The 24,406-nt window shown below is 41.0% G+C and overlaps 1 protein-coding gene across 4 annotated transcripts in view; it reads right to left on the minus strand.

The window, feature by feature from the left end:
- Positions 1-24,406, minus strand: part of LOC126253705 (mitochondrial enolase superfamily member 1-like) — a 90,314-nt gene that overhangs the window by 20,831 nt on the left and 45,077 nt on the right. For all 4 annotated transcript variants that reach the window (XM_049955237.1, XM_049955234.1, XM_049955235.1 and 1 more), the window contains exons 4-6: positions 19,335-19,450; positions 17,328-17,482; positions 9,672-9,790 (exon numbers count right to left, since the gene is read on the minus strand). In XM_049955237.1, the coding sequence (XP_049811194.1) occupies positions 9,672-9,790; positions 17,328-17,482; positions 19,335-19,450 (390 nt within the window). The remainder of the gene's footprint in view (positions 1-9,671; positions 9,791-17,327; positions 17,483-19,334; positions 19,451-24,406) is intronic.

Genomic DNA, 24,406 nt, shown 5'->3' on the forward strand with positions numbered 1-24,406 from the left:
TGTTGTCAACCATGTGCCTACAAATTACACTTGTAAATCCATTACGTATATTCCCATACAGGGGAGACATTTTATTTGAAAGTCGCTTGCCCAGTGTTGGTGGATAAATAAAATATTGCAGTGCCTTTTCTGAATTACAATGCAATCTTCCTTCGTAATTTGTAATAACACAGGCACTACTTACACTGGACACGTGACTTTCAAGTAAAATGTCTCCTCTGTATGGGAATATACATAATGGATGTACAAGTACAGGTTGTACACACACGGTTGATGACATATGGAAGTTTGGGTCTGGCCATGACTCATGCCCGGATAGCCAAATGGTAAGGAGACCACTTGTGATAAGTGGGAAATCCATGTTTGAGTCCCAGTCCGTCACAAATTTTCATTGTCATTCCATTATACACCTCGTGGTAGTCCTTATTCACTACTGCAAATGCATTTAATGTATTTCATAATGGTCATAGTCGTTACAGTGTCTGTTCCTTCAGACATGCATGCATGTCCGAAGGAACTTAGCATCATAATTCAGAATAACACAGGCACTGCAATATTGTATTAGGGTTTCTTCCCATTCTGTTCATGTCCCAGTGCAGGAAGAATGATTGCTTAAATGCCTCTATGTGTGCTGTAATTAATCTAATTTTAACTTCACGACCTCCTAAGGAGGAATATATCGGGGTTGTAGTATACTTCTAGATTCCTCTCTTAATACTGGTTCTCGAAACTTTGGAAGTAAGTTGTTGTGGGGAAACTGGCACCTAATCTTCAAGTGTCTGCCATTTCAGGTTTTCAGACCTCTGTGATGCTCTACCACACATCGAACAAATTTGTTTCCAACCTTGCTGTCATCCTTGGTACAGTTGGAACATCACCTGTTAATCCTATTGGGCATGGGTCCCACACACATGAGCAATATTCTATGAAGAGTCTCATGAGTAAGTTATAAGCTATCTCCTCTGTAGACAGATTTCATTTTCATAGCAGTGAACTGAAGTTTGCCAGCTAAAACTGAAACTATGCGATCATTCTATTTTGTATCCCTAGAAATTTTTACACCCAGGTATTTATAGAGTTGACTGATTCCAATTGTAACTCATTGATATTTTAGTCATAGATAATTATGTATTTAATTTTTTGAATTGTGTAATTTTACATTTCAGTATATTTAATGCAAATTTCCAATTTTTGCACCACTTTGAAATCCTGTTTACATCTGACAATATTCGTGTTGCTTTTTTTCAGACAGTACTTCATTACTGATAACTGCATCACCTGAAAAAAGTTTCAGGTTACTCTTAATATTCTGTGCCTGGTCAACAGCATATAACATGAACAGCAAGTGTCCCGACACACTTCCCCGAGGCATGCCTACAGTTACTTCTATATCAGTTGATAACTCTACATCCAAAATAACATTCTGAGTATTCCTCATCAAGAAATCCTCAGTCCTACCCTAAATTTTATTTTATATTGCATGTGATAGAAAATAAGCATTGATGTGGTATTGAGTCAAATGCTTTTTGGGACTCGAGAAATGCAGCATGTGCCTGGGACACTTCACCATTGGCTTTCAGGATGTCATGTGAGAAAAGTGGATGTTGGGTTCTGCATGGCATATGTTTTCTGAATTTGTGCTGTTTGTCATGTAGGACTCATTCTGTTCAAGATACCTCATTATGTTGGTGCTCAGAATAAGTTATAAGGGTCCACACAACATGGCTGTCAAAGGTATGGGACAGTAGTTCTGTGAATCATTTCTGCTACCTTACCTGTAGACAGATGCTAACGGTGATTACTTTCAACTACAGGGCACAGCTTTTGGCTGACGGGTTAGTGGTACATTGTGATTAAAACAGGAACTAACTTGGCCAGAAATTCTTTATATGGTCTGCTGAGATTTCATTGGCTGTTTCTCAATATCACTGACACTAAATCTATACCAATCACCTTTTGTGTGGTGTGAGGATTAATACAGGGCAATACTTCAGGATTCTCCTTTATAAAGGAACATTTGAAAATGAAGTTAATCATTTTTGCTTTAGCTTTGCTTCCATCAGTTTTAGTTCCTTTTCATCACCAACGTCTGGGACACAAAATTCAACGTGGCCTGCCCAAAGGGATGAATGCTATTTGCAGCCACAGACCTAATATATTTCCATTGTAAATGGACTTCTGAACTACCTCTTTGAGATAGTTTTTCAAAAAAGGCATATAGTTATTCCACAGGCTGTCTTGTCACACCTACTACTTACAAAACTATAATTATTTCAACTGATTTGTGCATGATTAAATTCCACTCCAATGATGGCTGTATTATTGGGGAACATATGTACTAGTGAGCTTGGGTTTTCTCAAAAGTTTTTGGTTACATCTGGAGGGTGATTCTGGTGGCTCATAAAAAGAAGCAATTACAAGGTTATGCCCACTCTTGATACTGAGTTTTGCTCCAACAATCTTGCATGCATCTTCAATGTCTATCTGTGTGGATTTCTGTTTATTGTCTGCTGCAACAAATACAACACCTCCATTTCCCATTAGTCTATTCTTACAATATACACTTAGATTTACCACCAGAAATCTCACTGCAGTTTCAGGTTTTAGACACCTTTTGATACCTAGATTTCTGTGGACTCCACTGCTTTTAAGGAATGCTTCAAACTCTGGAATTTCATTGCAACTCCTTCAGCAACTGATTACTAAGATGTTAATAATCTCATGTGTAGGGGGCATCTCTTTGGATCTTGTGCTACTGCTTCAATGTGTATCTTGTTGTTCTAAAAGATCTAAATCGTGTCTTCAAACTCCTTGGAAAGGCCTGCTGATCAAGTTAATTTTTTAAACTCTCTCACTCACTTCAAGCATAAATAAGTGAATATTTCTCCAGCTGTGTCTCACCATGTTATACATATTTGTACTTCCTTTACTTAAAGGTTAAAAGAAGTTCAAATGGGTAGCCAAGTTTATTAAAAACCTGCTTATTTGGTACTGGCATACCATATCTCATACGTGATCTCTCTACCAGCCTCATAAGTAGGTACATTTCAAAGCCTCGGATTTTCCTGCTTATCGCTGTAGAAGTTTTTATCCTGGTGTAGGAATTTCAGCATTATGCCACTGTCAAGTACAAATAATTGATGCCATGTCATGGCACAGAGATAAATTATATGTGCCATGACATGGCATTTAATATTTACACTTGTTTCAATAGCAGTGTAAAAATTTCTCTACTTATCAGCCAGAACATTATGACCACCGACCTACTATCGATATAAACCCATTCGGGCAACAACAACGTCACGTGGCAAGGAATGACTGCTAGTCAGACACGTGCACAGTGTATGTAGTATCAGTGAGTGTGCTGTCCATGTGAAGAATGAGTAATGTGCGCAATCTATCTGAGTTTGACTGAAGTCTGATAGTGATCGCCCGAAAGTTCGGCATGAGCATTCCGGAAACTGCACGGCTTGTCAGGTGTTTGAGGAGTGCTGTGCTGAGTGTCTTCAACATGTGGCAAAACACGGTGAAAGCACGTCCAGACATCATTGGGTGGACACCCATTATTACCTATGTCAGACGTTGTATGCTGGGCAGACCGGTAAAACAGGACAGGGCAGAGCACAAATGTGTCTGAGCACACAGTGGACCAAACACTCTGAACGATGGGCCTCGCAGCCGATGACCCGTGTATTAATGTTAACACCATGGCGTCAGCAACTGTGACTGGAATGGGCCCTTGACCCTCAGCACTAATTGTCGGCGCAGTGGCAGAGTGTTGCGTGGTCTGATGAATGTCGATACCTTCTTCGTCGTCCCAATGGGAAGGTGCGAATCTTTTGTCTTCCAGGAGAACAGCTTTTCGACACCTGTACTGCGGGATGGAGAAAAGCTGGTGGTGACCCCTTTATGCTGTGGTAAACATTCATGCTGGTATCCATGGGTCCAGTGGAGTTCATGCGAGGGACTATGACAGACAAAGGGTATTGTAAACTGGTTGCAAACCATCTACACCCCTCCGTGATGATTACGTTTTCCGATGGCAGTGGCACTTTTCCAGAAGATAATTGTAAGGGGTCCGCAGGTCCTTACTGCTAAGTTTGCGCTCGCACAGGTCGACAGGGCAACTATCGAGTAGTGTGTGCAGGGCGCGAGAGCTAGAGGGGGTTCACCGGAGTGCCGAGTGCTGCTTGGGTAGATTCCCGCGCGGCGGGAAGAACTGGGCGGAGAGCAGTTAGTTAGTGTGGAGAGTGCGGAGTCAGGGGGTGGTAGGTTCCCGCGTGGCGGGCAGAGCTGTGCAGAAGCCAGCAGTTGAATTAATGCAAATTACCGGCAAAGGGAGTGGCCATCGCCGTGGTTTAACCCCTTTGTGTTAGTATTATACGGGAAATTGAGAAAGTTTAATTACAGAGTGATTTCAGTGATATTGAGTGCCGCTATTGAACTTCCGCGTCTACCGCACCGGCATTACTTGGATTACAGTGATTGGATGTTGCGTGTGACGATTAAGAATAACTAGAGAAACCTGTGCTGAGATTAGCCGTCATTTACAGTGTATTGACGAAGGCAGTGGCTGTCTCCTTATTTTGTGCTTTTGCTAAGAATATAGATCTTGTTTGTGAAACTGTGTTGTGTCCTTCTTACCACCAAACAGTACTTATTATAGTATTTGCGAAGGACAATATGGAATGTAACATCCCCTGAGCAGTCCAATCCGATTGCCAGCCCATTAGGTACACGGTCACATTAATAAATTATCTAAATTTGGGCTGCTATTTTGATCCCGAACGAGCGGATAAATAAAAGGACGTGTTACACCCTTGGCGACCGTGACAGGACAAGTGCAATTTTCGGACAAGTCGTAATGAACAATAGGTAATTTACCTTGCTTAACGCCAGAAAACTAATTTTTCAATGTGGAATCGGGACAGTGCATGAACGTTAAAATCGCGATAAGGAACAGTGCATTTTTTTGAACAATACGAAGTAGTAATATCGCACGATTGTGACTAAACTGTTTTTCTTGCCATGTTAAATAGAACAATAGCGTCAATAAACTGTGTTGTAAAGTGCAAATGCGAAAATCTGCGCGAAAAACTGTGAAAAGTGGACACTAAAGAGAGACACGTGTGAACAGTAAAATAGTGAGACGAGCCAAGATTTCGTCATACAAGTCGTCAGAAAGGTGTTTTGTGGTAATATGTTGACCGAAATTGCCTTTTGAACGGTGAAAATCGGATGGTTTCGTGTGGACCCATAAACTGGTATGCTGACGATAATGTATTGTGGCGACGCAATTAGTGAGTGATGTCACGCAGACCCGTGTAGCAGTTGCACCAAAGAGCTTCGACGCGCGAGGTGATTTCACACGACACCACGGCGAGCGACGCAACTTCGAGACAACGAGCGCAGTCCCGGCATCTAGCGGCCGAACTACAAACTACGCCCGCCTGCAGCGCCACGGAGCGGCCGACGGGGAACTACGTCGCCTTGCAGCTGATCTTCAACTTCACGCGAGCTCCAGCGGCGGCCCAGCCACACCCACCTCAAACGTCAAAACATCGCGACTCGTGGTAACGTCGGTTGGTGAGTGAAGATGACGGGTTAAAATAACAGCAAAATGGAAGTGTGCAATATTCGCGATGAATAAACAGTTCTTAACTGGTATTTACATTAGGAAGAGTACTCAATTGCAGTAATTTCAGAAAAGTTGGGAAACATACTATGAAGTATAGCATGCTTACTTATGCACACTGCACTGTATAAATGGTAATTGTTTTGGTAATTTGGCATTTATAGATTTTGTGAGTGTTATGATTATCTGGTTTAAAATATTTTTCATAAATTTGTGTATGTGAAAATGGTATTGGAAATTTTGGTCTTTGGGAGCTGTTATGTTCAATACTCAGGCACGTTGTATCATTTTGCGAATTAACTGAAAGGATTGCAGGTACCGTTTGATTAGTTTCATCATAATTAGGAGTGTTTTGGTTTATTAGAGGTTATATTAAATTACTTGTCTGGGCATCAGAAATAAACCAAACATGTATACGGAAGATAAGCAGGTTTGTGAGGCAGTAGTTGAAGGGAAAGGGATAGGATCGGAAGACAGAGATGATTCAGGAATTAGTGATTGTGGATTGTCATTAGGAAGCCCATCAGCACATTCAACTAATTATCCCGAGACACCGGGACAAACGACGAGAGCTAGGCCGATTTCAAAGGATGCAGATATACGATCGATGTTAGCAGAGTTGCTAAAGGAGGTTAAGGCATTAAAGGAAGATTACCGAAAAACTGGAGAATTATTTAAGAAGAGTTCACAAGAAACGAGAGAATCACTAAAGAAAGATTTTCAAGAGATCAAAACATCGTACACAAAGATAGAATGTAGTCTGAAGAAGGAAATGCAGGAGTTACCAGAACGATTGAAGGTGAACGTCGACGAGAGAGAAAATAAGCTACAGCCAAATGTAGACCAGGTCCAGGGAGACGTGGAGAAGATGGAAGGAAGGTTAACAGAGAAGATAGAAGAAGATGTTGAAGAAACTAAAACCGAATTGGGAGAAAAGATCAGCGAGGTGACGCCGATGCAGAAACAATGCAACGATGTGGTTGAGGGGATAGGAGAGAAGCAAAACCAATTGGCAGTCAAGCCGAGAAATGCTATAGCCATGCAGCGAGAAGAAGATGACCAGTGGGTTGCAATCGAAGGTGAGGCTTTCACTTGTGGAATCAAGAGGAAGAAAGGGACTAATAATTATGATCAGTTTGGAGAAGGATTATTGAAGAAATGCTGGCCCAAAAGTCGTCAGTGTGCAGCACTTGAGAACCCACTACGATGCAGACCACTTAGTAATTGGAAAGGAACGCCGGAAGAATTTGCCAAACATTTGTGGAAATGGAATGAGATTTTGGAACAACCCCCGAACGATAACGTCATGGTATCTGCGATAAAAAGAAGATTGAATCAGAAAAGGCAAGGAACTGTATCTAGGAGCCTAATCAAAGGTAGAGAGGCCTTAATGAAGATACTGGAGCAGTTGGAGTCTATTAGATCACAGAAATACAAGCAAGCTAATGATCGAAACAGAGAAGGAAATAATGACCCAAGGATTCATATTAATCATTCGTCTGATTTCCGAGGAAGAGGAGGAGGAACCGAAAAACCGAAGGACACTCCAGGTGAGGTCCGACCAAGAGTGAGGGCTATAAGGACCCGAATAAACCTGCTAAGACATGGTTAGGACATTTTAGCTGTAAAATGGACTTTTGAAAGAGGGGAGTGTTTATTTACATTGTGTTTTGTGATGTATTACAGTTAGAGTTGCATGTTTCATGTCAAAGACTATCTAAGGATGAATATAAAACCTATAATAACTAAAATGGTAGTAATAATTCATATGGTCTGTGTTTAGATAATAATTATTGAGTATATATGTTGTGTGTTTTTATTTGATATTGGATTAGAGAGAACTATTGCTGGTTGAAATGAAAAATTGTAATTTTGAACAATGCCATTTATGTGATGTAATAACCTTTTGTAGAAATTGTTGTGGAGGCAGCCCACTACCGGAGTCCAGGATCATTTTGAAAAATTGTAAATTCATTAATGATTTGTATTGCATGTTTTGTTCAATGTAACTATGTTTTAAATCCCTTGCCGATTCTTTTTCACCTGCGGTTCAAAAGAAGTTTTTGAGGGCGGGGATGTAAGGGGTCTGCAGGCCCTTACTGCTAAGTTTGCGCTCACACAGGTCGACAGGGCAACTATCGAGTAGTGTGTGCAGGGCGCGAGAGCTAGAGGGGGTTCACCGGAGTGCCGAGTGCTGCTTGGGTAGATTCCCGCGAGGCGGGAAGAACTGGGCGGAGAGCAGTTAGTGTGGAGAGTGCCGAGTCCGGGTGTGGTAGGTTCCCGCGAGGCGGGCAGAGCTGTGCAGAAGCCAGCAGTTGAATTAATGCAAATTACCGGCAAAGGGAGTGGCCATCGCCGTGGTTTAACCCCTTTGTGTTAGTATTATACGGGAAATTGAGAAAGTTTAATTACAGAGTGATTTCAGTGATATTGAGTGCCGCTATTGAACTTCCGCGTCAACCGCGCCAGCATTACTTGGATTACAGTGATTGGATGTTGCGTGTGACGATTAAGAATAACTAGAGAAACCTGTGCTGAGATTAGCCGTCATTTACAGTGTATTGACGAAGGCAGTGGCTGTCTCCTTATTTTGTGCTTTTGCTAAGAATATAGATCTTGTTTGTGAAACTGTGTTGTGTCCTTCTTACCACCAAACAGTACTTATTATAGTATTTGCGAAGGACAATACGGAATGTAACATCCCCTGAGCAGTCCAATCCGATTGCCAGCCCATTAGGTACACGGTCACATTAATAAATTATCTAAATTTGGGCTGCTATTTTGATCCCGAACGAGCGGATAAATAAAAGGACGTGTTACATAATGCACCGTGTCACAAGGCCAGGAGTGTCACAGAGTGATTTGAGGAACACAGTGGCGAGATACAATTCATGTGCTGGCCCTGCAACTCACCAGATCTGAACCCGATCAACCACATCTGGGATGTTATGAACGTCGTGTCAGAGCTCATCAACCCACTCCCTGGAGTTTACTGGAATTAGGTGACTTGTGTATGCAGATGTGGTGACAACTCCCTCCAGTGACCTAACAGGGCCTCACTGCTTCCATGCCATGCTGCATTGCCCCTGTTATCTGTGCCAAAGGTGGACACACCAGCTGTTAGGTAGGTGGTCATAATGATTTGGTTGATGACTGTACAATCACAAGCAGAAAATGACAGCCTTTAAACACCAAACCATATAGCACAACCATATTACAAGAATTTATTATGTTTATGTTGTCAGAATAAAACTTTCACTCAGTAACAGAGTGCAGTATATGCAACACTGAAATTTTGTGACTGATTGAAACTGTGTGCCAGATCATGAATTTAAAGTAATTGAATAGATAAAAAAATCTACTCACCAAGTGGTGGTAGGAGAACACACACATGAAAGAAGGTCATACTTCTGCAAGCTTTTGGAGCCACTGGTTTTTTCTTCCGGAACAAGGGTTGACGGGGAAGGAAGAGGGGTGAAGGAAAAGAACTTGAGAGATTTAGGAAAAGGGGTAGATTTCAGAAAAGTCACCCAGAACTGTGGATGATGGGAGACTTATCTAAATCTCTCCAGTCCTTTTCCTTCACCCCTCTTCCTTCCCCTTCAACCCTTCTGCCACAAGAAGATGCCACTGACTCTGAAAGCTTGCATAAGTATAACCTTTTATGTGTGTGTCCTCCTGCCGCCACTTGGTGGGTAAATTTCTTTATCTATCCAATTATATTATATTGTCAAGTATTGATTATTTTTGTTGTTATATTAGATCATGAATTTAGCATATGATGATAAGTTTATGCCGTCAATAGCTGAGTGCATTATGTGTAAGAGCATATACTGTTGACATTATGTCTATTTGAGCATATATGTGGGTTAAGTATTCAAATATATAGATAAGAGGTGAAGGTCAAGAAGAATTGAAATCAATAGGTATCAGTTTGTCAGTAGATAAAAGGAAAGAAATGAAAGACAACATGTTGATTAAAGGAAATAACAATACACAAAATATCTTGAAGGTTCAGATGTTTGTGAATGCATACCAACTTGTGTCGTATACGCAGGGTAACCTACTGTCCTCATTTCTTCTTCTCTTTCTCCTTTCCCTTCTTGCTTCGATTTTAGTATTTGAATAGCCTCCTCCTTTGTGATGACATCTGATCTGTAAAAGACAGCAAGTTCCTTTCATTCATTTGGACATAACATCATTTTATAATTTAAAAAAATGCCTACAAAACATCTTTGTGAACTATTTACCATCATTAGTAAAGTGTGTTTAAGCTCTATTTATTTATTAACTCATTTAATCCTGTAGAACGTCTCTAATATCATGCTTATAAATTAACAAAACAATATGAATATACCAAATATATGAAGAATGGTATACCCTAAAAACTGAACACTGTGCTTTTACTGAGTTACATCTTATATAATGGGAGTCTAGTTATATTAAAAACTTTATATATATATATATATATATATATATATATATATATATATATATATATATATATATCTAAAAAGAAAGATGATGAGACTTACCAAACAAAAGCGCTGGCAGGTCGATAGACACACAAAAAAACACAAATATACGTGTATATTTGTGTTTATTTGTGTTTTTTGTGTTTTTTTGTGTTTTTTTGTGTGTTTTTTTATATTTGTGTTTTTTTGTGTGTCTATCGACCTGCCAGCGCTTTTGTTTGGTAAGTCTCATCATCTTTCTTTTTAGATATATTTTTTCCACGTGGAATGTTTCCCTCTGTTATATATATATATATATATATATATATATATATATATATATATATATATATATATATATATATATATAGACACACACACAGGGTGGTCCAGTGATAGTGACTGGGCCAAATATCTCACGAAACAAGCATCAAACGAAAAAACTACAAAAAAACGAAACTTGTCTAGCTTGAAGGGGGAAACCAGATGGTGCTATGGTTGGCCCGCTAGATGGTGCTGCCATAGGTCAAACGGATATCAACTGTGTTTTTCTAAATAGGGACCCCCATTTTTATTACATATTCGTGTAGTACATAAAGAAATATGAATGTTTTAGTTGGACCACTTTTTTCTCTTTGTGACAGATGGCACTGTAATAGTCACAATCATATAAGTATGTGGTATCACATAACATTTCGCCAGTGCGGACGATAGTTGCTTCATGATACGTTACCCGTGTTAAAATGGACAGTTTATCAATTGCGGAAAAGGTCGATATTGTGTGGATTTATGGCTATTGTGATCAAAATGCCCAACGGGCGTGTGCTATGTATGCTGCTCGGTATCCTGGACGACATCATCCAAGTGTCCGTACCGTTCGCCGCATAGTTACATTATTTAAGGAAACAGGAAGTGTTCAGCCACATGTGAACCGCCAACCACGACCTGCAACAAATGATGATGCCCAAGTAGGTGTTTTAGCTGCTGTCGCGGCTAATCCGCACATCTGCAGCAGACAGATTGCGTGAGAATTAGGATTCTCAAAAACGTCAGTGTTGAGAATGCTATATCAACATCGATTGCACCCATACCATATTTCTATGCACCAGGAATTGCATGGTGACGACTTTGAACGTCATGTACAGTTCTGCCACTGGCTACAAGAGAAATAACGGGACGATGACAGATTTTTTGCACGCATTTTATTTAGCGACGAAGCGTCATTCACCAACAGCGGTAATGTAAACCGGCATAATATGCACTATTGGGCAACAGAAAATCCATGATGGATGTGACAAGTGGAACATCAGCGACCTTGGTGGGTTAATGTATGGTGCGGCATTATGGGAGGAAGGATAATTGGCCCCCATTTTATCTATGACAATCTAAATGGTGCAATGTATGCTGATTTCCTACGTAATGTTCTACCGATGTTACTACAAGATGTTTCACTGCATGACAGAATGGCGATGTACTTCCTTTCGTGACAGGTGGATTGGTCGTCGAAGCACCATACCGTGGCCCACACGTTCACCAGATCTGACGTCCCCGGATTTCTTTCTGTCGTGAAAGTTGAAGGATATTTGCTATCGTGATCCACCGACAACGCTTGACAACATGCGTCAGCACACTGTCAATGCATGTGCGAACATTACGGAAGGTGAACTACTTGCTCTTGAGAGGAATGTCGTTACATGTATTGCCAAATGCATTGAGGTTGACGGACATCATTTTGAGCATTTATTGCATTAATGTGGTATTTACAGGTAATCATGCTATAACAGCATGCATTCTCAGTAATGATAAGTTCACAAAGGTACTTGTATCACATTGGAACAACCGAAATAAAATGTTCAAATGTACCTACATTCTGTATTTTAATTTAAAAAACCTACCTGTTACCAACAGTTCGTCAAAAATTGAGAGCCATATGTTTGTGACTATTACAGTGCTATCTATCACAAACTAACATTCATATTTCTTTACAAACTACACGAATATGTAATAAAAAATGGGGGTTCCTATTTTTAAAAACGCAGTTGATATCCGTTTGACCTATGTCAGCACCATCTAGCAGGCCAACCATAGTGCCATCTGGTTTCCCCCTTTAAGCTAGACAAGTTTCGTTCTTTGTAGTTTTTTCGTTTGACGCTTATTTCGTGAGATATTTGGCCTGGTCACGATCAATGGACCACCCTGTATGTATGGTGTCTGTTTTTTGGACATGTCCAACAGAATTGTGAGTGGTTTATTTAGTCTCGTAACATACATGATCAAAATCATTTGATTCAGGTACAGGAGACACGTCAAAAGTTTGGTAAAATTTACCGTAAACGTAGAAAGCTGATGTTTACATACAGCAGCATAATAATAATACAATTTTGTTTTATATAGACAAAAGGCACTGTTAATAACAATAAATAAAACAGTATCTAAAACTCTTACACTAAATTACGCTAGCTCAAATTATCAAGTCATCCTCTAAAAATTCTTCTTTCAAATAGTAGCATTTCTCCCCCAGAATATGATGTAGCCTTATTTTTAGGATCTCTGGCTTAACATTAAATTTACCTTTGCCCATTAATTTGTTATATGTTGTCATTTTCCTATACTGTGGAGCCCATTAATATAATTTCAATTTGTGTGTGAGAAGCATAAAATTATTTTTATTTCTTGTGTTGTATGTGTGGTTAAAATGATGTTCCTCAAATAATTTTTCTGCTGTGTAGGAAGATAATAATTTCATAAATGTATATGGAGGGTACAGTTAGGATTTGCAGTTGTCGAAATAATGGACGACAAGATTCTGTTTCCTGTGCAGTACACATGTATCTGATAATTTTTTTCTGAATTTTCAGTATACAAGATACTCTACTTGAACTTCCCCAGAAAATTATACCATACCTAATGACTGATTCAAAATGACTATGATATGCTATTTTTTGTGTACTCATGTCGGTAGAATTTGCAAGTATCTGCATTGCAAATGCAAAACTGCTTAGTTTATTTGATAAGGAGTCAATATGTGTGTTCCAGTTCAAGTTCTTGTCCACATTTAGTCCCAGGAATTTGACAGTGTCAACTTCTTCCACAGGTTGATTACTGCATTGTATTTTAAGCTCTGCACATTTTGAGTGTTTGGGTTGGAAATGTACCATATGGGTATTTGCAATGTTCAGTTTCAACCCATTTAATTGGAACCACTTTTCTAGGGTATCCAGTGTACTCACAGTGAAGCTTGGAATTTTTTCTGCATCACCATCTTCAATTAAAACAGAAGTATCGTCTGCAAAAAGAACTGATGGGGAATTGATATTTGTGGATAAGTCATTTACATATAATAGAAACAAGATTGGCCGCAAAATGGAGCCTTGAGGGACACCTTGTGTACAGTACTCCACTTCGAAAAATAATTCACCACATTTGAAGTGATAAAACAGACACCTTGTGTGATCCTGCAGCCTTATATGATTGTTATCCAAAGGGAATAATGACATTAGCTACTAGTGGGCACTGAAAAACATCAATAGGGAAAGTTGAAAATTTGTGCTGGACTAGAAATCGAACCCAGATTTTTCTGTTTCTTGTGAGCGGTTGCCTCAACTGCCTCAGCCGTCTGGACACAGTCCCTGACCAACTCAAATTTCCAACTTATCCACACACTGCCGACACAGTGCCCTGCCCATTATCCTCATTATTCACAGCAATTTGCCAATTCCTGTAAGAGTTTGAGCGTGTTTGTGCCTCTGTACATAACTAGAGTGAGATGGCTGGTTGGCCCAGAAATTTACAAGGGGGAACCACACTGATTATGTTGACTAACCGAGCTAATGCGAGGCTCAAACAGCTTTACTCAATGCTCAACAGGCAAAGCACACTGTATAGGAGGGTGTCGAGGTCCATGTGATGATGATGATATGATGATGATGTGATGATGATGATGTGATAATGATGATGAGGTCCCATACTCTGAGGAGCGTAGGGGACGATGTGGGACACCCGCGCCGCCTTACTAGGCAAGGTCCTAGTGGAGGTGGTTTGCCATTGCCTTCCTCTGACCATAATGGGGATGAATGATGATGATGATGATGATGAAAACGACACAACACCCAGTCATCTCGAGGCAGGGAAAATCCCTGACACCACAGGGAATCGAACCTGAGACCTCGTGCATGGGAAGCAAGAACGCTACCACAAGACCACGAGCTGCAGAACACAACACTAATTAGACCACTGATGATGTATGCAGCTTTAGTCCGGCGATATGCAGCTCCAACATGTCTGCTCCACTTGCAGATCATACAAAACTAAGTGCTATGTATCATAAGTGACGCACCACAACACACACGCACCACAGACCTTCACAGAGAATACTGCCGTGAGACTCTCACAGAGGTATTCGAAAAAATTGCCACATGACGGTACAGGAAAGTGAGAATTCGAACAAACCTTTCATCCTTAACATGATACGGGCAAGTCTTCAGGTCCAGATTGTATACCGATTAGGTTCCTTTCAGATTACGCTGATACAATAGCTCCCTACTTAGCAATCATATACAACCGCTAGCTCACCGATAGATCTGTACCTGCAGATTGGAAAATTGCGCAGGTCGCACCAGTGTTTAAGAAGGGTAGTAGGAGTAATCCATCGAACTATAGACCTATATCATTGACGTCGGTTTGCAGTAGGGTTTTGGAGCATATACTGTATTCAAACATTATGAATCACCTCGAAGGGAACGATCTGTTGATACGTATCAGCATGGTTTCAGAAAACATCGTCCGCACGAAGTAATGGCCGCTATCGACAGGGGATCTCAAGTTGATTCCGTATTTCTGGATTTCCGGAAAGCTTTTGACACCGTTCCTCGCAAGCGGCTTCTAATCAAGCTGCGGGCCTATGGGGTATCGTCTCAGTTGTGAGACTGGATTCGTGATTTCCTGTCAGGAAGGTCGCAGTTCGTAGTAATAGACGGCAAATCATCGAGTAAAACTGAAGTGATATCAGGTGTTCCCCAGGGCAGCGTCCTGGGACCCCTGCTGTTCCTGATCTATATAAATGACCTGGGTGACAATCTGAGCAGTTCTCTTAGGTTGTTCGCAGTTGCTGTAATTTACCGTCTGGTAAGGTCATCCGAAGATCAGTATCAGTTGCAAAGCCATTTATAAAAGATTGCTGTATGGTGTGGCAGGTGGCAGTTGACGCTAAATAACGAAAAGTGTGAGGTGATCCACATGAGTTCCAAAAGAAATCCGTTGGATTTCGATTACTTGATAAATAGTACAATTCTCAAGGCTGTCGATTCAACTAAGTACCTGGGTGTTAAAATCACGAACAACTTCAGTTGGAAAGACCACATAGATAATATTGTGGGGAAGGCGAGCCAAAGGTTGTGTTTCATTGGCATGACACTTAGAAGATGCAACAAGTCCGCTAAAGAGACAGCTTACACTACACTCGTTCGTGCTCTGTTAGAATATTACTGCGCGGTGTGGGATCCTTACGAGGTGGGATTGACGGAGGACATCAAAAGGGTGCAAAAAACGGCAGCTCGTTTTGTATTATCACGTAATAGGGGAGAGAGTTTGGCAGATATGATACGCGAGTTGGGATGGTAGTCATTAAAGCAAAGACGTTTTTCATCGCGGCGATATCTATTTACGAAATTTCAGTCACCAACTTTCTCTTCCGAATGCGAAAATATTTTGTTGAGTCCAACCTACATAGGTAGGAATGATCATCAAAATAAAATAAGAGAAATCAGAACTCGAACAGAAAGGTTTAGGTGTTCGTTTTTCCCGCGCGCTGTTCAGGAGTGGAATGGTAGAGAGATAGTATGATTGTGGTTCGATGAACCCTCTGCCAAGCACTTAAATGTGAATTGCAGAGTAGTCATGTAGATGTAGATGTAGATGAACCCTGCAGCATAGCAAAACTAACTAGCAGTGACAGCTGTAAACCAGCTGAGCAACTGGCAATGCAGGGAAGTTGTACTGCACACTAAAATGCAAACAAACCCAACCAAAATCCTTACACAGTGTGATCAATTTATGACCAATATACTGCCTGTATAACGACCTTGGCTTGTTACGGGTACAGACACTACAGCTGGCCCAGGAAACTCACACGTGCCTAGCCCAGCAGTACCCCTCCTCGATAGGACTCACACGATATCCAAAACTAACAAAACCTCACCTTTGCATGATCTGTCACAGATGACAAGAAAACTGGTACTGCTGTTACTACCCGACCCGAGTATTGTAGGGACTTTTTTTACCCTTGGTGGTTGCTTTGGCACTTTTTTCCTTCTGTCCTCAAAATCCTACCCTTTGTTCATATTTTGTCCACTATTTATCTCCTTGATGTGACCATATTTGTGGGTAATCCTACCCACATGTACAGATAGCATCACCGGCCCACATCCCATGAAGTCCTCAATTAGTAACTAACATATACAGAGGTGACAGTAGAACTTTTGTGATGGTCACCATGTCGGTGTAGGTGTGGAGGGGCTCCATCCTTAAAAAAAAAAAAAAAAAAAAGAAAAATGGCCCAATAATCCCTTCAGTGCAAATGCACAAACACACTTGAACTCTTACGGGAATCAGCAAATTGCTGTGAGTAACAAGAATAATGGATAGGGGCACTACATCAGACATGTGTAGATAAGTTGGAAATTTGAGTCAGCAAGGGACGATGTCCGGATGGCAGAGGTGGATAATGGTTGGTTGGTTTTTGGGGAAGGAGACCAGACAGCGTGGTCATCGGTCTCATCGGATTAGGGAAGGATGGGGAAGGAAGTCGGCCGTGCCCTTTCAGAGGAACCATCCCGGCATTTGCCTGGAGTGAGAGGTGGATAAGTCAACTGTTCATGAGAAATGGGAAAATCCACATTCAGACCCCAGTCTGGCAGAAATTTTCAACTTCCCCATTGATGTATTTCAATGTCCACTAGCAGCTAATATCATTATTCCTGTGAATCATAATCAAAAGTTTCATTTTGGTATCTCTGACTGAACCAATGAAATAATTAATAAAGGATATCATGCAACAGGAACAGTGTACATCCTCTACTAACAGCACAGGTCAAAACCATCTAACATTCAAAAACATATATTTGAATGGTTCATTTCTCAAATAAATACTTCAATAGTTGTGCATTTGCTTTATCAACAGTGATATCTACTGTCAAGTGTAGAATATTTTAGACTAGTGTCAAATACGTTTTTATACTTACATATATCTGAAGTCAATTGTGGATACAAGAGTTTCTGGATCCATGTCAACCAGCAGTTTCCACAGAGGTTTATGTTCTGCTGTAGCCCACAAATCCCACAAGGCATTGACTATTGCAGCTGTTGCCAGATGAATTACTCCCTTCTCGGGACCCACCTGTGGTAACACAGAAATAACAACTATTATTGTACACTGACACATAATTAACTTATTCCACCAAAAACTTGCAAAACAATTGTTTAACATGTGTAATTTGGCTTTCAATTATTTCTTGTAACTAAAATCTGAGTAAATACATTTTCTCATGTAAGTGAATGGAAGACAAAGATGTTGTATTTGCTATAATAGCTGCCTTCTCTCAAAAATGAAGGTGACTGGAGGGATGTGCGTTGAGTCAAAATAAATGGCTTGCCTCCCCCACCACCACCCCTCTCTCTTTCTCAGCCTGTCGAGTTACCGTACCAAAGATTCTGTGAAATGAGAATGCAACCACTTAAGATGGTAGAAGTGAAACAGACTGCTTGTACTGCTTAATCAATTAATCTACCATGCAGTTAGATATTTTACAAATTGATGAAAAGATGGTTTTCTTTTTTCTAGACTTCCCAGTTTTGAAAGCTCATGAGCACCCCTTCTGCATTTCCTACCAAGTCCCAATTTTGTGTGGCTCATTTCTACACAGGATGGAACCAAATTATCAAAATTAAAAATGAAATGCCACACTAAAGGGCTTACTACCATAACCACATTAGAAAAGAGACAGAGAGACATTCAAAATCTCAAGGTTTACATTTCTTTTGTACCTAGTATTTTAATACTATTTTACTGCTATGTTGATATTCTGCCTTTTTTCTCTAATTTTGTCTTTGTATCCTTAAGAATAGTTAAGAAATTCTGTGAGTCTGAATTTTGATGATATTTTATTTATACGCTAACTCATTTGACATCATTCAATCGCTGTATTCCACAGTTCTCATCAAGATAGAGGATCTTAATGGACATGGAACAGTGATGGTATACATGCCTCATACATAATGTTAAGCTAAATATTTGTTTTTATAATATTAAGTCCTATTATTGCTGGATCAGTTACATAAGTAGTAATCTTTTCCTATACGCTGCTCTATGACAGTTGAAAGTGCCATACATCATACTAAGAGAAAATAGTAAACTTTTCTACGTGTATTATCTATCTAGGTGCACTGGCATGAAATGACAATGACCTGAGAATGACTTAAAACATCACATGTTCTTCCAGGAAACAGAGTTATGGGTTACAAATAATGGAAGGAATAGAGGTGACTACTCACCATATAGTTGAAGCATTGCACAGTTAAAAAGCACATAAGTAAGATTCAAACTGTTGCTGAGTTTTCAGGCAGTGTTCTTCTTCAGAGACAACTAATACAAATATACAAAACACACAAATACATGCTCAGTTACACTGTCTCAGCAGTACAGTTTCAGAACAGTGTAGTTGGCTGGGACATTGAAGCAATGTGTGTGTGAATATCGGAATTTTGTATCAGTTAACTCTGGAGAAGAACACTGCTCAGAAGCTCAGCAATTTTTTCAATCTCGTTTATGTGTCTGTCAACCAATAAGGCCTCAACTACAGTGATTAGTTATCTTTTACTCCTTACATTATTTATACTCCGCACAGGACTTTCCAATATAATATTAAATTTATGAGTTAACACAATACTATCCTTTTCAACTACATCTAAAACATAATTTTAATGCAGAGACAATTTTATTTCTCTGCCGAACATAGGGTTTTAGTGCTGTCATATCTGAAAAGAGAGCCATAACCACAAGACAGGATAATCAAAGGAAAAGTGTGAGTACAATATTTTTAACTCATGATTTGGTTCACTTTTGTTTAATATTATGTTCATAGTTGTTTCTTGTATGAATTACAAAAAACAACTGAAATCAGCTGCTACATTTTTTACAGAAAGTAACTTTTCACTCTAGTGATAAAATTGTTTTTCAATGATATTCTTACCCATCTTAGTTGTGATTCACTTGTAAGCTTTCTCCAAAAGCTGCCAAAGTCCTTGAAAATGTCACCTGCATCTTGGCCTACCACGAGGTAAGACAAAGACTTAACTGCTTGCACCACTGAAAAGAAAAAAAAATTACATCTGTAAGATGATATCGCATTCATCAATCATGGAATCTGTGCCAGGCCTACAAACACAATGAAGAGAAAATTATTTTTGTCACTGATTAATTTCTGCAGGTGGGAAAGATGGGAAAGAACAAAAGTATCTCCCATAGCTTTTATTATTAGTTTCAAATGAAGGAATTTTCTTTTACAAAACATCAGATTTCATCACTTATTTTGCAGATAACTTTAACCACTGGTCTAATAGAAATAGGAGACTAATGCATGATAGTGATTAGTTATCTTTTACTCCTTCTTCAAATAAATAAAACTAGTAAAGTAGCTGTCAGCACTGAGGAGGCTAGGAGCTGAAGTGTAGACATTAGACTTTCTCAAGTATAAACTTTAAAGCACAGGGTTTTATTTAAATAAAATCACATCTAAGTTAACCATGTTACTTAAATCTCACTTGAGGACAGTATTCTGTTTATAACTGTTATGACAAGAACACACATGATTTATGGAACATAGTACTTTATAGAGACAATTACGATACAATGAAGTACAGGTGGCATGTAGCACTGAATACACTGAATGGACAACAGTAATACAGGTTACAGAGTATGCCGAGCATTCATTTGTGATTGCTTAAATAATACTGTTTCCTTGGCAGCTCACCAGATCGCGTCTGGAAGCCAACCCAGGGGGCCCCTGTAAGCGGGCCTGTGAACTGTATGGATGCGCAATCTCTGAAACTGTTTGCGTAATGAGTGAAGGTACATCACTTGTCCCTTCTACAGGGTTGGAAAACCACATACATACATAAAAACACTAGGCACAGAAAAATACATGGTACTCAAAAAATGCAGGGTATAGAAAAAAAAGTCACTGGTATCAAAGAAGCACTGGTACTGGAAAAGCACTGGTGCCAAAAAATCACTGGTACCATGAAAAAAAGCAATGATGTCACAAGGCACTGTGATTATGAGTCATGAAAAACACCACTGGCAGCGATGACATACATTTCATCACCCCACGATGGCAGCTGCTGCAGCATGTGGCGAGCACGCACCAGTGAGTGGGGTTGGAAGTGATGAGGGGGCAGTTTGGCATGCCATCTCTCCTCTTGTGAGAGGCCACAGGGCAGGACCAGGGATCGCATCTCCATCGCGACATCCTCGTCGAGGTCAACAAAAGGTTCCGGAGGCATCAGTGGGGGCGTCGGAGACAACAGCCACACAGGACCCAGCAATGGAGATGGCAGCGGCGGCGGCTGTGGAGGCGGAGGCTGGGTTGGTGGCGGTAGTCGAAGAGCAGGGGTGCAGGTAGGAACCCCAGACAGCAATATGCTAGGCAGCGATGCCCACTGCCACACGAACTGAACTGTCTGTGACATAGGGATAGGCATCAGCAGCAGTGGTGGTGGGGGAGATGGTGGGCCCTCTGGAACAGACCCTACCAAGCACGGCCACAGCTGTTCAAAGTGACAGGATGTCAGCCATCGGCAGTGTGGACAACGTGCAAACACCAGTCCTGTGGTGCTTGATGATGGCAGGAATCCAGTTCAGTCAGCAGCCGAAACCGTGAGCCCAGACAGGCACACCCAGCCGGAACCAATGTGGAGGCCTTGAGATCGGCAGATGCGGCGTCAGATGCAGCAGGTGAAGGAGGATCTACAGTTGGCATCCGTGGAGCAGCTTGGCCAGGCTCTTGCTCCCACCAGAGTGAAACAGTATGAACTCAAAAAATGATCTACAGCAGCTTCAGAGGACCAGCCGGAGATATGAGCCCACATTTGAATTTCAAACATCCAAACCACATGTTTGTCCTCACCATTGGACTGACAATGAAATGAGGGAGCTGTGAGATGGCGAACGCCGCTAAACTGTCAACAAGATGCAAATTCTCAAGAAACAAACTGGAAGCCATTATTGGTAACTACAGTATACGGATGCCCCTCAATTACAAAAATCTTAGACAAGGCCGAAACACCACAGACACGGACGGACAAAGTGCCGTGCAGGGAAACTTGGAATAGGCCACTACAATGAGCCTACTGATGTAGGAAGGGCCCAGCAAAATCAACATACAGATTCTCCCATGGGCGCTGTTGGGTTGGTCAGGGGGAAAAAGATGCCTGCAAGACAGCCTGTTGCTGAAGACCGTGAGTGCAAACAGCAATAAGCCACATAATGTCCCTATCTGTGCCCAGCCAATACACATGCTGGCGTGCCAAAGCTTAGGTGTGAGAGGTCCCCCAATGACCAACACGTAGAAGCTGCAGTACATTACGGCGTAAGGAAGCAGGAATCACAACCCGTGAAGCAGCATTCTCTGTAGCTAGCAAAAGATCCCTGTCAAACACAGAAAGACAGTGCTGGAGAGAGAAGTAATTATGCGAGGCACGGCCCGGTTTTTCCGGCCAACCGTGCTGCACAAAAGAGAGGACATGACTGAGTACTATCATGCCATTAGTGATGGGGAAACCATCGACTGCATTCTGGTTCTCAATATCTAAATAGAAAGAAAGCAACCCACCATGATCGAATGGCAGGTCCGACCCAGTTGGAAGGCAAGATAAGGCATCAGCATTGGCTTTTTGAGCCATTGGCCAGTAATGGATATGATAATTATATTGTGAGAGAAAGAGTGCCCAGCACTACAAATGATGCACTGTCTTGTCTGACATAGAAGCCGAAGGATTAAAAAGAGCAGTCAATGGCTTGTGACCCATGATTAAATGGAACTGCGTCTGGTAAAAACATATGGTAGTATGCAACTTTATCTAGAAACGCCTGCAGTTCCTTAATGAAGTTGGCCATGGCAAAGTCACAATTGTGTCAATATAGTGATGCAATGGCTTGACCCTTGTGTGAGAAACCTCAAAACCTAAATAATCAATTGACAGCTGAAAAAACTGATATTTGGGAATATTGCATGTAAGTCCCGCAGACTGCAAAACAGAAGACGACAACTGGACATTTCTAAGGTGGTCTTCAATAAAAGCACCTGAAAGAGTGATGTCATCGAGATAACTGATGCGGCCAGGTTCTAAAAATCATTGAAAAATTGTGAGCACACAGTGTTCATATTGCTATAGGCCGAAAGGTGTATTGACAGTGGCCTAGTGGCCTTATCCGAAGGGAGCTGGAGGTACACTTCTGACAAATCAATCTTGGAAAAGTAGTGGCTGCCTACTAATCTTGCAAGCAACTTGTAAGAGTGGGGCAAAGGGTACATACTTGTCATGGACTGTGCATTAATCATGAGATGGAAGTCACTGCAGAGGCAAAGCTTACCCGTCAGCTTCGTAACAATGACCAGTGATGTAGCCCGGCCACTGGAAGAAATTGGCCAAAAGACATTGAGAGACATCAAATGGTCTAATTCAGCCTTGACAGAGTCGTGCAAGGTGACAGGCATCTGTCGTGCTTGAAATAACAAGGGCGGGTGGAATCTTTCATGGTCATATGAGCTGAAAATCGGTAGTACAACCAAGCCCACAGCAAAATAGCAATGAAAACTCAGAGCAGAGGGCCTCTAGTTGCTGATACAGAACTTGATCTGACTCTAAATTTACCTCATCGGCAATGGAGAAACCAAAAGCATTAAATGCATCTAACACAAACAGGTGTGTGGTATGGGAATGATCCACAGGAAGGAAGGTGAGAGGGCAAACAACAGATTTGTAAGATACAGGAGTGGAAAACTGACCTAGGTTTAGAGTCTGCTGTTTGTTGTAGATAACCAACTTCTGTGAAACCTGTGAGATGAGTGGGAACCCCAAGTCCATGTATGTTTGTGCATTAACTAAAGTCATTGCAGCTCCTGTGTCCACTTGCACTTTTAGCTGTTTATTAAACACACGCAAGTCAATAACAATTTGTTCAGGGAGAGATACGTTGAAGAGACACAGCTGATGCCCATCAGTAATACTGTATCCATTACGTTTGAAGAGGAATTGCACACTGATGCAATGTGGCCTTTCTTTTGACACGTGCTGCAAACAGCCCAATGCTTAGGGCATGCAGCACACTCACGTTGGATGAAGCAGTATTGGTAAGACAGAAGGGGGGAGCGGGCACACGGTCGCTGTTGTAACTTGGCCTGATGCAGCTTTTTTGTGGACTTCCCTATCCGGGGCCAGATGAATAATAACATCAAACATCATGCACCACATGATCAGCGTAAGATTCATGGTGGGTGCTAGTGACAAATTTACAATGATGGCTCAACCCATGTAATTCTGCAGCTCAGGCTTTGTAAGATAGGTTTGGGCATTTCCAACTATAGTAAAATTCTACATATAACATGTTCTCAGTCACAGTAATAGATTGCACATTTTATCAAATGGTAAGCTGACCAGTTCCTTCGAAGCTGGAAGTTGGCACAACAACTGATACATGTGTGGTGAAAGCCAGGAAAGAAAGAAAGCCCTACACAGGTTTACATTGCCCATATGAAAAACCGGGAAATGTTGGCATAACCATGTCTGGTAGGAGTCCCAATCTTCAGCAGATTCGTCATATGCTGGAAATGGTGGCGGTTGCACTAGCGAAAGAGCAATCTACCGTGAACACACAAATGCCACTTGAGTGAGAGCAGTGGTAAGAGCCTACTGTTTTTCCACAAAAGCTTGCTGCTGGGCAATGATATGTTGGAGTATTTCTTCCATCGAGATGTTTGTCAAGTGATTAGCATTGAAACAAACCCATGAAGAAAACGTAACGAAGTTTGTTATGGTAAGAACAAACACGATTTATGGAACATAATACTTTATAGAGCTAATGTTAGGGACACTGAAGTACAGATTGTGCATGGCACTGAACATTAAATGGACAACAGTAATACAAGTTACAGAATAGGCCGAGCACTCGTTTGTGATTGCTTAAATAATACCATTTCGTTGGCGGCTCACCAGATCATGCCAGGCCCGTGAACAGTATGGATGTGGAATCTCTAAAATCGTA

Source organism: Schistocerca nitens, chromosome 4, assembly GCF_023898315.1.
Source record: "Schistocerca nitens isolate TAMUIC-IGC-003100 chromosome 4, iqSchNite1.1, whole genome shotgun sequence".
NCBI classification, from domain to species: Eukaryota; Metazoa; Arthropoda; class Insecta; order Orthoptera; family Acrididae; genus Schistocerca; species Schistocerca nitens.